General features: G+C 59.7%; 1 protein-coding gene across 2 annotated transcripts in view; it reads left to right on the top strand.

Annotated features, from left to right (window-relative positions):
* The window catches only part of Col5a3 (collagen, type V, alpha 3), a 39,513-nt gene extending 26,064 nt beyond the window's left edge, over nucleotides 1–13,449 (top strand). Inside the window, exons 39-67 of one of the 2 annotated variants that reach the window (XM_005405578.1) lie at nucleotides 89–196; nucleotides 354–443; nucleotides 571–624; nucleotides 1,362–1,469; nucleotides 1,567–1,674; nucleotides 1,755–1,808; nucleotides 2,115–2,168; nucleotides 3,272–3,379; nucleotides 3,459–3,512; nucleotides 3,698–3,751; nucleotides 3,847–3,900; nucleotides 4,024–4,077; nucleotides 4,575–4,682; nucleotides 5,875–5,928; nucleotides 6,115–6,168; nucleotides 6,377–6,430; nucleotides 6,534–6,587; nucleotides 6,746–6,853; nucleotides 6,992–7,045; nucleotides 7,420–7,473; nucleotides 7,626–7,733; nucleotides 8,040–8,093; nucleotides 8,174–8,209; nucleotides 8,539–8,592; nucleotides 8,931–9,135; nucleotides 9,208–9,320; nucleotides 11,199–11,267; nucleotides 12,258–12,497; nucleotides 12,585–13,449. In XM_005405578.1, coding sequence (XP_005405635.1) covers nucleotides 89–196; nucleotides 354–443; nucleotides 571–624; nucleotides 1,362–1,469; nucleotides 1,567–1,674; nucleotides 1,755–1,808; nucleotides 2,115–2,168; nucleotides 3,272–3,379; nucleotides 3,459–3,512; nucleotides 3,698–3,751; nucleotides 3,847–3,900; nucleotides 4,024–4,077; nucleotides 4,575–4,682; nucleotides 5,875–5,928; nucleotides 6,115–6,168; nucleotides 6,377–6,430; nucleotides 6,534–6,587; nucleotides 6,746–6,853; nucleotides 6,992–7,045; nucleotides 7,420–7,473; nucleotides 7,626–7,733; nucleotides 8,040–8,093; nucleotides 8,174–8,209; nucleotides 8,539–8,592; nucleotides 8,931–9,135; nucleotides 9,208–9,320; nucleotides 11,199–11,267; nucleotides 12,258–12,497; nucleotides 12,585–12,731 — 2,466 coding nt within the window. In that variant the 3' untranslated portion in view covers nucleotides 12,732–13,449. Of the gene's footprint in view, nucleotides 1–88; nucleotides 197–353; nucleotides 444–570; nucleotides 625–1,361; nucleotides 1,470–1,566; nucleotides 1,675–1,754; nucleotides 1,809–2,114; nucleotides 2,169–3,271; nucleotides 3,380–3,458; nucleotides 3,513–3,697; nucleotides 3,752–3,846; nucleotides 3,901–4,023; nucleotides 4,078–4,574; nucleotides 4,683–5,874; nucleotides 5,929–6,114; nucleotides 6,169–6,376; nucleotides 6,431–6,533; nucleotides 6,588–6,745; nucleotides 6,854–6,991; nucleotides 7,101–7,419; nucleotides 7,474–7,625; nucleotides 7,734–8,039; nucleotides 8,094–8,173; nucleotides 8,210–8,538; nucleotides 8,593–8,930; nucleotides 9,136–9,207; nucleotides 9,321–11,198; nucleotides 11,268–12,257; nucleotides 12,498–12,584 lie in introns of those variants that run through there. The other variant, XR_001231389.1, reaches the window with a different exon arrangement.
* The last annotated feature ends 1,925 nt before the right edge of the window (nucleotides 13,450–15,374 follow it).

Here is a 15,374-nt window from a genome sequence, read left to right as displayed (position 1 = left end):
GTTGGGGGACCCTGGGAGGGCGCTGGGCCTGGGTCTCTGAAGGCCTACCCCAGGCCCCCTCAGGCAAACGCACCCTCTTCCTCTGCAGGGAAAGATAGGAGATGCGGGGCCCTTGGGTGAGAGGGGGCACCCCGGCCCCCCCGGGCCTCCTGGTGAACATGGGCTGCCGGGCCCTGAAGGCAGAGAGGGGGCCAAGGTGAGACCCTGCCTTGTGGCCGATGACCCCAGGGTCCCTTTGATGGCCCTCCGGCCTCCTAGGAGCTAGCAGCCCGCCCTTGGGGAGGTCCCAGGGTCACAGGTTTGCAGGAGACACCCCCTCTCTATAACCTGACCGCTGCTCTGTGCTCCCACAGGGGGAGCCTGGACCCTTAGGACCTGCTGGGAAGGAAGGGCCGCCAGGACTGAGGGGCTTCCCCGGCCCCAAAGGAGCCCCTGGGGACCCTGTGAGTGCCTTTTGGGGACCCTGCCACACGTGCCCGCGGGCCGTGCAGCGGAGAAGGCATTGGGCCTCAGGAGGGCAGAGCCAGGGCCCCCAGGGGGGTCTCTTGACTGTATCATCTCCTCCCTCAGGGACCCCCTGGATTGAAGGGTGACAAAGGTCCCCCTGGGCCTGTCGGGGCCAATGTAAGTAAAACCACTGTGGAGAGTGGGGTGGGAGGTGCAGGGGACACAGGTGTTGTCACGATGACGCTTGTCACCCTGGAGTCAGGTAGGCCTGTGGCACACTCAGTCCCGCTGTTCTTTGGCCGGGCAGTGGTGTCACCAGCAAGCCTCAGTCTCCTTGTCTGGAAGAAAGCCGTGATGAGATACTTCCTGTCTTATTCATATGCCTCAAACTCCTGGCAATCCTCCTGCCTCAGCCTCCTGAGTACTGGGCTGACAGATGCGCACCGCAACGCCCGGCTCTTCTTCTTCTTCTTCCAGTAGGATTCACCTGGGGGAGGCTCCTCCCTCAAGACCTTATCTAATCCCAGTCACTCTCCCAAATTCCCACCTCTAAACACCATAGATGACGGCCGCCATCTTACTTCTACAAATGGGGATTTCATTTCCACACAGGAACCCTGGGCGTGATGGACTGGGGCCCACACTCATGCCATATCCATGCGGCACCCCAACACATACCCGCCTGTGTGCCACACATCAACATATATTTTCTCCTGGAGCTTACATTCTAGTATAGCCAGACATGACAGCCAAAAAATAGGCCAGAAGGGAGGCTGAGGCAGGAGGATTGCTAGTTCGAGGCCACCTGGACTACACAGTGAGCTCAAGGCCAGCCTGTGCTCCACAGGGAGACCCTGTCTCAAAACAAACAAAAGCAAAAGCAACTTACCCTGACCCTCTGCTCCTGTTTCCAGGGCTCCCCTGGAGAGCGGGGTCCCCTGGGCCCATCAGGCGGCATTGGGCTTCCTGGCCAGAGTGGCAGCCAAGGCCCCGTGGGTCCCGCAGGCGAGAAGGGGTCCCCGGTGAGTGTGCTGCGTGCCCGCTTCCCTGGCAGCCCAGGGCCTGGCCCTGTGACACACAGGGGCCCTGACGAGGATGCATCGCTTTCCACCCCACCAGGGAGAACGAGGTGCACCAGGCCCCACCGGAAAGGACGGGGTCCCAGGCCCCTTGGGGCTTCAGGGCCCCTCGGGAGCTGCCGGCCCTGCAGGCGAGGAGGGGGACAAGGTGAGGGGCACAGAGCAGGGATGCGGTGGGGGGAGGGGGGCAGGGGGGGCTGGATTCTCCTCACACCATTTCCTCCGCAGGGCGAGGTGGGAGCCCCCGGCCACAAGGGCGGCAAAGGTGACAAAGGAGACGCGGTGAGTGAGGGGATGCTGGGGACAGGGGTGGCGCTGAGGGGAGGGCAGAGCAGGCCAGGGATGTGGAGGTGGGCGGGCATCAGAGGCCGCAGCGTGTCCTGCCTCCCTGAGTTCCCCCTCGATGGAAAGCCAAGCCGGGACATCTCTCTCCGTCCCAGTGAGGGTGGGGCCAAGCAAGATCGCTTCCGGGTGGGCGGGGCAGACTAACGGGGTGTGGTCAGGGAGGTATTGATGGACGTATCTAGGGCCCCAAGTCGTCCTCAACCAGGAACCTACAGGGATTTCCTGTTCTGTTCGCTCCTCCAGGGCCCTCCTGGACCCACAGGCATGAGGGGCCCCGTGGGACACCCAGGACCCCCGGTGAGTGCTCGAAGCTTTGTGACCTCCTGGGCCCTGGGCCCAGCCTCCACCCCACCATGCTCTATCTTCCTCTTTTTTTTTTTTGTCTTTTTGAGACAGGGTCTCGCTATGCAGTTCAGACTGGCCTTGAGCTCACTTTGTAGCCCAGGCTGGTCTCAAACTTGTAGTGATCCTCCTGCCTCAGCCTCCCAAGTGCTGGGATTGCAGGCATGTGCCACCACGCCCGGCTCTGTGCTCTATCTTCAATACCCCATGTCAACTCCAACCTTGACCCAGTCTCAGCTGTGAAATTCATGACCATGTTGGTGGCTCTGCTTGGCACCTGGCAAAGCCCTTTTTGCTGTCACACATGGCAAAGGGTGCCCCGTGGGTGACAGCAAGATGCCAGCTCAAACCACCAAACCACCAAGGGGACCCCACCCTGAGGACCTCACTTAGTTCTAATCCTGCAAATACCATTTAAGAGCCATTAAGACACCTGGGGTCTTCGCCCTCAGGAGGCTGAGGCGGGATCTCTGTGAATTCAAAGCCAGCTTGAACTGCATAATGAGACCTTGTCTCAAAAAATAAACAAATAATTCCATTAACACAGGAATCTGGGGATTAACTCTCAATCTGTGAACTTTGTTGTCCACCTGTTCAAGCCATGACAGGCCCCACCCTCAACCCTGACCCTAAACCACCCATCAGAACCCTGCTGATGCCCTTAACTTTGACCCAAAACTCAAGACTCACCATCTATGGCCAGCTCAAAACTTTCACCATAGCTGAGTACTCAGGAGGCTGAGGCAGGAGGACTGCTGTGAATTCAAGGCCAGCCTGAGCTGCATAGTGAGCTCAAGGCCAGCCTGCACTGCAGAGCAAGACCCTGTCTCAAAACAAACAAAAACCAACCTCCCCAGACAAATTTTGACCCAACCCTCAACTTCATTCCTGAACTAGGACCCTTAACCCAAATGAACCCCAGCTCTAAACCCAATCCTCACCCTCCCCAACATGAGCCCTGACTCCAACCCTTGACCCCGATCCTGACCTTTGACCCCACTCTACCTCTGACCCTTGGCCCCTACCCCAACTGTGCCCTGCTCTTGTCCCCTTCCCAGGGAGCTGACGGAGCTCAGGGACGCCGGGGACCCCCAGGCCTCTTTGGACAGAAAGGCGACGACGGAGTCCGAGGCTTCACGGGGGTGAACGGCCCCCCAGGCCCTCAAGTGGGTGCCTGGGCTTCGGGGGTGATGCCTCAGTCCCTGCCCCCACTCCGTGCTGCAATCTCTCTTCTTTGTTCCGCAGGGGCTGCCAGGCCCTCCCGGAGAGAAGGGGGAGGTCGGAGACGTGGGGTCCATGGTACGGGTGCCCAGGGAACGTGGGGGGAGGCGGAGTTGCAGGGTGGCGGGGACCTGTGGAGCCATTCGGGGGCTCATGGCCGCATTACCATTTTAAGGGTCCTGCAGGTCATTGGTAGCAAGGGTGCGGTCACCACAGCGTTTCCGGGGCTGTAGGGTCACGGGTACCTTTTGGTCCTCCCGCAGGGTCCCCATGGAGCCCCAGGCCCTCGAGGTCCCCATGGCCCCAGCGGATCAGAGGTAAGGGCTCTGGGCGCTCAGGGTGGGAACCCGCATTTCCCAAGACGAGGCTCTGGGGATCCCACGTGCTCACCTCTGTGCCCTGCTGCCCCTAGGGCCCGGTGGGGCTCCCTGGCGGCGTTGGCCAGCCGGGCGCCGTGGGTGAGAAGGTGAGTAGAGAAAGGGGTTGCGTGGGCTGGAGGAAATGTGTTCTTACCGGGGCGGCTGTTCTGGGGAGCCCCTCCCCGTCTGCTGGGGTCGACTGCTCCTCCTGCTCACATTGCCTCCTGCAGGGAGAGCCAGGAGATGCTGGGGACCCAGGGCCCCCGGGGCCCCCAGGAATTCAGGTGAGTGGCTGTGCGGTGTGGCCTCTGGATTCATCTCAGGGAACCCCTGACCCCTGGGCTTATCGGGCCAGCTTGACATCCGGGTAGCCCCAGGTCGCCCACTGACCTAGGACGTCTGGGCCTCCCTGGTTACCGCGGGGAAAGACCTCAGAGACGGCTGCTGTGTACAGTTGCATACACTGCTTAACCGTGCAGGGCTAACAGGGCGGCTGGGTACTCAAATTCAAACCATGAGGCCTGGCTTGGGGATGAGTGGCCCAGAGGGAGCCCCTTTAGTTCCCTTTGGGGGGCACACAGGGTGGACCAACTTTGCCCTTGATGGATGGGCAACTGGCTCATCGATAAGCCCTAGGTCTCTCTGACCTCTGACCATTGGGTAGCCTAAACCTAAGCCTCGGTCTGACCTCTGACCCCAAAAAAGTCCTGAATCCAGGTCTGCTAATTCTTGATTCTTGGAGAATTCAAACCAGTGTGACCTTTGACCTCTCTGTGCAAAGGGGCCCAGAGGTGAAGTTGGTGAAAAGGGGGACTCAGGTCCATCTGGTGCTGCCGGACCCCCAGGCAAGAAAGGTCCTCCTGGAGAGGACGGACCCAAAGGGCACATGGTGAGTCCTTGGGGCAGAGCTGGAGATGGAGGCAGAAACTGGGGGATACTTGAGTACCCTTGAGTCTCCCCAAAACTTCTAGCCAGGGTTCCCTTCCTCTAATTTGCTGATGCTGTGGGCAACCTGGATTGTGGCTGGCTGGCTGGAGAGGTGGGTGGATTAATGGATAGAAGGGTGGATAAATGGAAAGATAGAGGATGAATCAATGAACAAGTAAATGGAGGGATGAATGGATGATGGATGGATGAATGAGAATGAACGGATAGATGATGGATGGATGGATGGATGAATGGATGGAGGGATGGATGGATGGGTGGGTGGACTGATGGATAAATAGATGATGAGTGGAAGGAATCAATGATGAATGGATGGATTGATGGGTGGATGGATGGATGGATGGATAAATGAGTGAATGGATAGAGGGATGGCTGGATGGTTAGGTGGGTGACTGGATGAATGGACAGACAGATGGCTGAATAGATGAGCGCATGGATAAATGGATGGGTGGACGAATGGATAGTGGATAAATTAATGGACAAATGAATAGAGGGATGAATGGTTGATCAATGGATGAGGATGAGTGGATGGATGAGGGTGAATGGTGAATGGGAGGAAGGGATGATAAATATGATAAATACACGGATGAATGGATGGTGGATGGATGAATGGGTGAAGGAACAAATGACTAGATGGATAAATGGATGGCTGGACAGACAGACAGACGGATAAATAGATGAATGAAACATACACATACAGCACGTACATCACTGTGTGGGGTGGGAGTTAAGTTCACCTTGAGTCACTCTAGCCTTGGTGGAAAGACCAAGGGTGATGCTGGGTCAGATCTGGGGTTGGTGTGACTTCGGCATTGGGCTGTAGGTTGAAACCGCTCTGCAGTGTTGGTGTGGTTTGGGGTGGGGACAGGGCATCGGAGTGTGTGTGGTGCCACCTCACCTGCTCTGCCTGCCGTGTCCCCCCCCGGGCCCCGCGGTGCAGAGCTCAGGGAGGACGCGGTGAGGAGGCACACGGAGCATTCTTAGCTCAGTGCCTGCCCCATTAAACTCTGGGGCTCCCTCACCAGGGGGCTTCCACGTGCCCCAGCGTGCGCCTGCCAGCGTGAGCCGGAGCACGTTATCTGTGTTCAATGGCTCATCCCAACGCACAGAAGTGATCGCGGCTTTCTGTGTTTCAGGGCCCCACCGGGATGCCGGGAGATCTGGGGCCCCCAGGAGACCCTGGCCCTGCAGTGAGTGTCCCCCCTGCCCCCTCAAGCCTAGCACGTTCCCTCATTCTGTCCCCACCTCCCCCCAAAACCACAGACCTGGGCAAGGTCAGTGGAGCAGATACTTTCCTCCAAGCGCCGCCCCGACTCCTCGCGGACCCCCAAGGCCTGTCCGTGATCCCTCTCCATTCTCTCCCCCGGCCCCTGCAGGGTGCAGATGGCTCTCCGGGGGCCAAAGGAGACCCTGGTGATGTCGGGACACCGGTGAGTGTGTGGGGTGGATGATGGGTGGGCGGGGGGACCAGAGCGGGTGTGGGGCCACTGCACGTGCTCCTGCTTTGCCTCTGGGACCCCGAATGAGAGCAGCTTGGGGGTCCTCAGGAGATGGGGTGCAAAGTGGCGCTTTGGGGAGCTGTCTTCTGGTCCCTGGCATCCCCTGGCCACCAACACCAAGCTGCCCTCCTCCCCACAGGGGCCACCTGGTGCTTCTGGGGAACCTGGTGCCCCAGGACCCCCCGGCAAGAGGGTGAGTAACCACCCACCCCCGGGTGCCTGGGCTCAGCTCGAAGAACCTCATTAACTCCGCAGCCCCCGCTCACCCCCTCCCCTCGCCCGCCTTCCTTGCTCAGGGTCCCTCAGGCCGCGTGGGCCGAGAAGGCAGAGAAGGGGACAAAGGTGCCAAGGTGAGCGCCTGCCCAGCGGGCCCCGCGCTGGCCCCACGTGGGGCCTCGGGAGGGGACGGTACCTGTGACCAGCCAGGGTCCCCTCTCCCGGTGGCTCCAGGGTCGGGAGGCAGGCCCCCTCGCAGCCCCCTGACCCTCCTTTACCCCATCTGTTTCAGGGGGAGCCAGGTCCTGACGGGCCCCCAGGGAGGACAGGCCCCATGGGGGCACAAGGGCCCCCTGGACGTGCCGGGCCCGAGGGCCTTCAGGGGATCCCAGGCCCTGTGGTGAGTGGGGCGACCTTGGGGTGGAGGGTGCAGGGTCCCACCTTGCGCGTGCGTCATGGCTGGGAGGAGCCCGGGGGGGCGGGGGTGTCCACCCTGGCTGTGGCCCCTCACGGCCACTCTGTTCTGCCCCATCCGCAGGGCGAGCCGGGCCTGCTGGGGTCCCCCGGGCTGATGGGCCCTCCAGGCCCCCTGGTAAGAGACGGCTCCATCCCTGAGGTCCCAGCTCTGAGGGCCGCACTGGGCACCAGTGAGCATCAGGAACCACTGGCGCTGACCCCTCACTGACCGTGCACGCTGCCTGTCCCCTCTAGCCCTCTGTTCTGCCCGCCCCGTTCACGGCCCCCACCGACCCTCCACACGACCCTCCGTCTTCACGGCCTACCGGGTCACCCGTCCCGGTCCACCCTTCCTGCCCCCATGACCTGGGCCCCCCCCAGTGTCCCCACGACCACACCCGCAGTAGTTCCCACTGGGGACTCGGGGAATTCCCCCTTAGAGACACCTCCCACCGCCCCACGGGCCTCGGGCTTTCACGAGAGTCACCAACAACGCCGTGTCCTCCCCAGGGCCCCCCCGGCCTCCCAGGGCTGAAGGGAGACGCTGGCCCCAAGGGGGAGAAGGTAAGGGCGCCTGGCGCCACGCCCAGCCCAGAGCCGCCACGCGGCGTCCGCTCCTCCCCGGCGGGGAGCCCGGGGCGCCCCCTGCTGCCCACCTCACTGCCCCCCCCCCGGGCTGCCCACACCTGCCCTTCCTGCGCTCTTCTGTCCTCCAGGGCCATTTGGGACTGCAAGGCCTCATAGGTCCCCCCGGTGAGGCTGGAGAGAAAGGGGACCAGGGGCTTCCGGGCGTGCAGGGCCCCCGTGGCCCCCAGGGAGACCCTGTAAGTATCCTGTCCTGAGCAGGGAAATGTCAGAAGTGGGGGTTGGGGGCGACTGGGGAGGCGGAGGGTGGGGCGTGCCCGGAGCCTGGCTGTGGGGTCAGGGAAACAGTGCAGGTCGTGAGTGGGGGAAGCGGGGGCTGTAATCCGGCGACTTGCGGGTTGGAGGCTGGGTCTAGAATTTGGGGTCTCTGGAGACTTGTCTGGGGTTTGGGGGGTCTCCCTTTGAGGCACCGAAGCCTTGTCGGAGGGACGTCTGGGCAATACGGCTGCACCCCATTAACACGGACCCTCGTGTCCCTTCCCCAGGGGTCTCCTGGCTCTACGGGCTCTGCAGGCCCCCCTGGGCCCCCTGGCGTGGCGGTGAGTATGGGGGGGTTGTAGGACGGGGTCACCGCGGCAGGCCGGGCTGGGACCCAGCCTTCCGTGTCTCCACCCTGCAGGGCCCTGTGGGACCCAAAGGCTCCAAAGGATCCCCGGTGAGTCCCCTCGCTCCGGCCAAGCCCCCGAACCCTCCCTGCCTCCCCCGCAGCCACACCCCAACATTTACCCGACACCCGCTGCCCTTTCGTCAAACCTAAGACGCCCATCGCGTTATTTTATACACTGCTGGGAAAGAAAAGGGCGCTGCTCAGTAAACTGCAACTTCTCCACGATGTGGCCTTGACTTTGGGGACGGGAAATACGGGAAGAAAATGTGGGCGCTGCTGCTTAGCGGGGAGCATGGCCTGGGGCGGTGAGAACGCGCGTGTGTAGGAAGGCGGGGTTCCCACAAACAGGCTTCACCCCAAACTCACTGCTCCTCCAGGGATCCCTTGGTCCTCCCGGCGACACTGGACCCCCAGGGCCCCCCGGCCCCCCGGTGAGTTCCCTGGGGGCACCAGATCTGGGGACAGGGAGGGCGAGACCGTTTTGGGGGTTCCGTGGGGTCTCCCGAGCGCGGCCAGGTGTTCAGGGACCCAGGTGATGGAGAGGTCCTCGAGGGCCCCAGGACATTTGAGCTGCGGGAGGGGACCAGTGGGGAGGTCTTGGCTCTGACTCGGTCCTTGTCTCTGTCTCCACACTCATCCGCTGCTTCATTTCCGCCTCGCCTCTCTTGCCCACCGCTTGTCTCTCGCCCTCCTCTGCCTCGTTGTGTCTCTCTTCATCCCTCCGGGTCCGCCCACCTCTCCACCATGGCCACTCCCCATCGGTGCCCAGGGGCCCCCGGGCGAGCTCCCCGGGCTGCGCAGCCGCAGACGCCGCCGGCGCAGCGCCGTCCCGGAGGGCGGCCTGGAGGAGGTGCTGGCCTCGCTGACGTCGCTGAGCTCGGAGCTGGAGCAGCTGCAGCGACCTCCGGGCACCGCCGAGCGCCCGGGCCTCGTGTGCCACGAGCTGCACCGAAGTCATCCGCACCTGCCCGACGGTGAGGCAAGGTCTGTCCCTCCTGGGGCGGGGAGACCCCACTTCCACTCACCCGGCCCCCCTGGCTCCGCAGGCGATTACTGGATCGACCCAAACCAGGGCTGTGCCCGCGATGCGCTCAGGGTTTTCTGCAACTTCACAGCGGGAGGACAGACTTGCCTGTACCCAGACAAGAGGTTTGAGACGGTGAGCAGGGGAACCGCCGTGGGGCTTGTCCTTCCCCGCTCCAACATTTAGTTTTTCAGTGTAGTTTTTTTTTTGAGACAGAGTTGCCGTGTAGTTCAGGCAGGCCATGAACTCCCAGCAACCCTCCTGCCTCAGCTTCTGGATTGCAGAGTGCTGGAATTGCAGGTGTGCCCCGCCGTACCTGCCTTCCGTCCCCACTTACTGACAGTGTATGTCACCCGGACTGGAAGGACCACAGAGAAAACCCTTGGGCTGGGGGCGCAGAGTGCTTGCAGAGCGCTCCTGTAGAGCAACGCCTGAGGCCCTGGGTTCTAACCCCAGCTGAAAACAGAAAAACAAAACAAAACCTCCCAAAACCTCTGTCCCTTTCTGCAGGGAAGAGAGATTTTAAAAAGAGCAACAACAAACAAATCTGATCTGCTAAGCCAGACACGGGGGCGCACGCCTGCCACCCAGCGCTCTGGGAGGCTGAGGCAGGAGGATTGCAAATTAGAGCTCTACCTGGGCAACTTAGTGACTTAGTGAGACCCTGTCTTGAAATTGAAAAAATAAATAATAGATAAATAAACACATGAATGAACAGGGCTGGGGATGTAGCTCAGGGAGAATGCCCCAGGTTGACTCCCCAGTACTAAAGCAAACACAACGGTGACAAATCCTAAAAAAATTAGCACTTAAAAGTGCTTACGTCCGCCAGGCCTGTTCCAAGGACTTCGCCTGCACATTTATTGCATCCCAGCCACCTGGTGATTGTGGTTGTATCATCAGCCCGCATAGGAGAAACTCAGGCACAGAATAGTATTGAGACTGTCCAAAGCAGTCCGGCTCTAGAGTCCCAGATGACCTTAACCGGCCAGCTGCACTGCTGCCTAACTACTGTCTTGCGGGCCCCAGGGGGCTCGCTGCCTTCAGGCTGCAGGCTGGGAGGTAAGAATGTGCGACCCTCCTGCCTCAGCCTCCTGAGTGCTGTGATTACAGGTGTGCGTCACCACACCATTTTATAAGTCCCCCTGGAAACCCTGGAGTCCTTCACCTGGGAGACCTGAGCCCATGGCCTCCCCACACAAGGGCCAGGTTTAGCAAAAGTGGACAGCGAGGGGTGAGTGGCATTGACTCTAAACCCTGGATGCCCGGGGTTGGAGTTCAGAGCTGTCACCTTGGTTTTTCTGTCTGTAAAATGGAGCTCCAGAAAGTCACCGGGCATGGTGGCACACATCTGTAATCCCAGAACTCAGGAGGCTGAGGCAGGAGTGTCAGGAATTGGAGGCCAGCCTGCGCCATCTAGTGAATTTGAGGCCATCCTGAACTACATAGTGAGACCCTGTCTCACAAAACCAAATAGATAAATAAATAAATAAACAAACAAACAAACCACTAAGACCAGTCATGGTACAAACCTGTAATCACAGCTACTCAGGAGGCTGAGGCAGGAGGACCACAAGTTCAAAGCCAGCCTGAGTACATCAGTAAGACTTTGTTTGAGAGGAAATTTTTTTTTTTTTTTGGTTTTGGTTTTTTTTCTGGTACCGGGAATCCAACTCATGATCTTGCTTTTGCCAGGCAGGCACTGTGCTGCTGAGCTAAATCCCCAGCCCAGTAAGACTTTGTTTGAAAAGAAAATAAAAAGGGTTAGGGATGTAGCAGAGTGGTAGCGCACCTGCCTGGCAGATGGGAATTGTCCCGCTTAGGGCCGAGGGAGCCGGGGGATTTGTCCCCATCCCCTCAGGCATGGGTGAGGGCTGCCTGGGGGGGCAGGAAGCCCCAGCCCCGTGGGTACCACAGGGAGGCCTTGGTCTGTGCCCCCCTGGAGAGGCAATGCCAAGGGACAGGGTGGGCCCCCCGGGGCACCTGCTGCAGTGACCCCACCCCCACCCCCAGGTGAAGCTGGCCTCCTGGTCCAAGGAGAAGCCCGGAAGCTGGTACAGCACCTTCCGGCGGGGGAAGAAGGTGAGGCCTGGGCCGGGTGGCGCTGGGGAGGGGATGGGGGAGGGAGAGAAGGTGCTCACACGTGGGAGGGCCTGAGTGGCATTGGACGCGTGGCACAGGGGGTGTTGGGCACGGCGGAATGCAGAGGCAGGGCTGGGGCTTGGTAGAGCCCACATCTCCGCCGAAGCCCGAAGAGTGAGTTGGGCTCGCAGGTTGCGGGGACAGGGACAACCGTTCCAGGCGAGGCATAGGCAAAGGCCCAAAGGCTAAAGAACATCTGGTGAGCTTTAAGAAAATGCCCCTTGTTCTGCTGTAGGGAGTGGGGAGGAAGGCGCCGAGGAGAAAGGTGGAAGAGGCAGCTGAGGGCCAGGCCGGGGAGGACCCACGGGCAATGGGGAGCCATGGAATGTGCTTGAGTGAGGGAGGGACCCAGATCCAGTCTCCGTGTTAGGAGAATGTGTCTGGGGCTGGTGTGGGTGTGGACTGGAGGCCAGGAGACCCGGGGCAGGGCGGGGGCATGGGTGCAGAAGAGCAAAGGGAGTGTCGGTGGTGGGAATTCAAAGGGCTGGGTGGGAAGAGTGTCTGAGTTCAAGTGAATAGGGCTTTGTAGTTGATTGGGTGGAGGGGAGAGAGGAGCTGGGGCTCCTGGCCTGGGGTCTCTCTCTGGCCCCCCTCAGAGCTGTGTAATGACAGGAGCCGGCCCGAGGGCTGCTGGGTTAAGTTTAGGGTTTGTTTATGTCATGTGGGTGCCCGCCAAGCGCTGTGAAGAGCAGTGAATGAAACACTGCGATTTCATAAAGCTCACACCCTAACCGCAAACACACTGAGCTTTAAAATGACTCGTGGGAGCCCCTCCTGTCAGCCCAGCACGGCACTCGGGAGGCTGAGGCAGGAGGATCTCATGTTCCAGGCCGGCCTTGGGAAACTTAGTGAAACCCTGCCTCATCAAAGGGATGGGGGTGGAGCTCAGTGCGAAGGCGCACCCTCACCCCCCGCCTGGCTGCACCCCAGTTCTTCTACGTGGATGCCGATGGAGCCCCGGTGAGTGTGGTCCAGCTGAACTTCCTGAAGCTGCTGAGCGCCACAGCCGAGCAGCGCTTCACCTTCTCCTGCCAGAACTCGGCCGCCTGGCTGGATGAGGCTGCGGGTGACCACGGCCGCTCGGTCCGCTTCCTGGGCACCAACGGCGAGGAGGTGTCTTTCAACCAGACGGCGGCGGCCACCATCGAGGTCCCCCACGATGGCTGTCGGGTGAGGTGGAAGGGCGGGGTTGTGGAGGGCGGCGAGGTGGGGTCCCGGATACCTGCCCTCTGACGTCCCATCCGTGTCCGCTCCCAGCTCCGCAAGGGCCAGGCGAAGACGGTCCTGCAGCTGCGCTCCTCCCGGCCGGGCTTTCTGCCCCTGCTGGACGTGGCGGCCTCGGACTTCGGCCAGGCGAACCAGAAGTTCGGGTTTGAGCTGGGCCCTGTGTGCTTCAGCGGCTGAGCGCCTGGGGGCGGGAGCAAAGCGAAGGAGCCCCGCGAGGGGCACATTTGGTGCTGAGGCTCACAGCCGCCGTATTTATCGTCTCCTGGGACTCTGCAGCCAGGTGATGGGACTCCGCTTGTCACAGGCACATGACGTCCCTTGTCCCTTCCGGGGGGTGGTGGGAGACAGACGCCCCCACTGGCCCGAGCGCCCGGCCCTGGGTGGCAGCACTGTAGCCCGGCCACACTCCCGTCCCCAGCCCAGAGCCCCCGTGCGGTGAGCTTCTAACTCCGAGCTGACGGATGCCCGTGCCACCCGCCCTCCGCCCGTGCCCTTTGGTGCTACCCTGCCCCTCATAGTTAAGCACTGGATATCCGCTGGCACCAAGCTGGGGCCCCCGCTCGCCCCATTCCCAGGTGGGAGCTCGGTGAAGGGACTGAGTCGGACTCTGCGCCCCCAGCCCCCACCCGCGCCCAGACCCCAAGCCCACCGCGCTGTGCCGGGTGTCGGGCCGAGGCGGGGGCGGGGAGTCAGGATCCTAATGGTGCTGCCCTATTTATCCTGGGTCTGTGCGAAAGGGAAGATCCCCTCCGGTGTGTATTTAATCTGCTTCCTCTTAGGGAAAGCTGGGATAGGAAGGAGATTCCAGCACCCCCTTTCCTCCCACTTCTCCCCACTCACCAGGCCACAGGGCAACGTTGGCATCTCAAGTCTGAGAATAAACCAAGGAACTGTGTTCCTGTCTCTCTCTCTCTTTTTTTTTTTTTGGCAGGACTAGAGATTGAACCCAGGGCCTTCACACTGAGCTGTACCCTCAACCCTTTTTCATTTTTATTTTTTATTTTGAGGCAGGGTCTCACTAATTCACTAAATTACCCAAGCTGGGCTTCAAGTTGAGATCGCCCTGCCTCAGCTGCTCACAGTGCTGAGGTTGCAGGCATGTGCCACCACGCGCAGCTTCCATGCGGACTTGGATTAGTCCAGGAATCTGTGGCTGGTTTGCCCCAGCTGCTGGATCAAGAGGTAACCATCGAGGTAGGCACGGTGGCACATGCCTGTGATCCTAGCACCCTGGGAGGCTGAGGCAAGAAGATCGAATGTTTGAGCCTATCTTGGGCAACTCAGCAACTTGAGACCCTGTCGTAAAATAAGAAACGAGAGGAGGGCCGGGGATGTAAGTCAGTGCAAAGGCCCTGCGTTCAGCCCCTGGCACCACAGAAAAACAAAGCAGGGTTTGGACTGGGCTGTTGGACTGCAGTACAGGAGGGCTGATTTGAGAAGTGGGGTGTGGTGGGAGTGGTGCTGGCAGTTGTGGAGCTGAGCAGAACGTCGGTTAAGATGAGGTTGGGTTTGGGGTAACCTGAATTGAGGGTTCGCCATTGTGCTACAGTTTTAATAGCAGGTTTATTAAGATAGAATTCACATACCGTATCATCTACCCATTTAAAGTGTGTAATTAAATGGCTTTTAGTGTATTCAAACTTGTGTATCCATCACCACAGTCTTTGACTAACCACCATCCCCCGAAGAATTCCCATAGCCAGTACCAGTTGCTCCTATTTCTTCCCAAGCCCATCCCTGGGCGACCCCTCACGGATTCGCCCCTGTGGAGCTTTTGTAAGGGGAGTTGGATAACCCGCAGCCTTTTGTATGGCTGCTTTCCCTTGGTCCGTTTTGTGGCGTGCCTCGGTATTTCATCGGTATTTAATTCCCTTTTCTCTCCCTAGGACTGGGGATTGAACCCGGGGACTTCACATGAGCTCTTTCCCCAGCCCTTTTTATTTGTTATTGTAAGACTGTGTTTCACTGCGTCACTAATTTGCCCAAGCTGGGCTCGAACTTGGGATCCTCCTGCCTCAGCCTCCCAGAGTGCTGGGATTGCAGGTGTGCACCACCACAGCCAGCTACTTCTTTCCTTTTTATTGTCAGTCAAGCTTCCATGGTTTGGCTACACCATGTTTTTATTTATCCTTTTACCAGGTGATAGACAGTGGATGCTGTTGGGTTGAGTTTAGTCAGTAGTGACGGAGGATGTGGGTTGGTTGAGTTGGGCAAAGTGGGGTGGGTAGAGATTTTGGGGTGAGTTTCAGAGGTTGGCAGGTGTGGTGGCTCATACCTGTCATCCCAGCACTCAGGAAGCCGAGGCAGGATGATTGCTGTAAGTTTAAGGCCAGGCTGGGCTACGTGGAGAGACCCTCAAGAAATGAGCAAACAAAACCCAGAGCTTAGCTGGGTGTGGTGGCGCACTCGGGAGGCTGAGGCAGGAGGATCCTTGTGAGTTCGAGACCAGCCTGGGCTACAAAGTGAGCTCAAGGCCAGCCTGAACTGCATAGTGAGACCCTGTCTCAAAAAGCCAAAACAAAACAAAACAAAAACAAAACCCAGAGCTTGCTTCTCCTACTGTTCCTCCAGCAGTTCCCCTGAGGACATCTGAATTCTTGGACTGGGCTCCTTCACTCGTTCAGTCAGTGGTGTTGAGTCCTGACTGGGAGGACCGATGTTGTGCAGAGCTGGTTGATTAGTTCATTCCTTCATTCATTCCATCATTCACGCTCTTGTCCCTTCATTCATTCGGTTCTCGGTGCCATGTACTGGGAATGAGAAACATACGGATGAAGAACTACATGGTGTCTACCTTCAGGACGTTACTCCTTTAAAAAA

The sequence above is a fragment of the Chinchilla lanigera genome, unplaced genomic scaffold (genome assembly GCF_000276665.1).
Source record: "Chinchilla lanigera isolate Chin_1 unplaced genomic scaffold, ChiLan1.0 scaffold00094, whole genome shotgun sequence".
In the NCBI taxonomy this organism is placed as follows: Eukaryota; Metazoa; Chordata; class Mammalia; order Rodentia; family Chinchillidae; genus Chinchilla; species Chinchilla lanigera.
The sequence above is the reverse complement of the archived record's forward strand: the minus strand, read 5'-3'. Positions and strand labels throughout refer to the sequence as shown.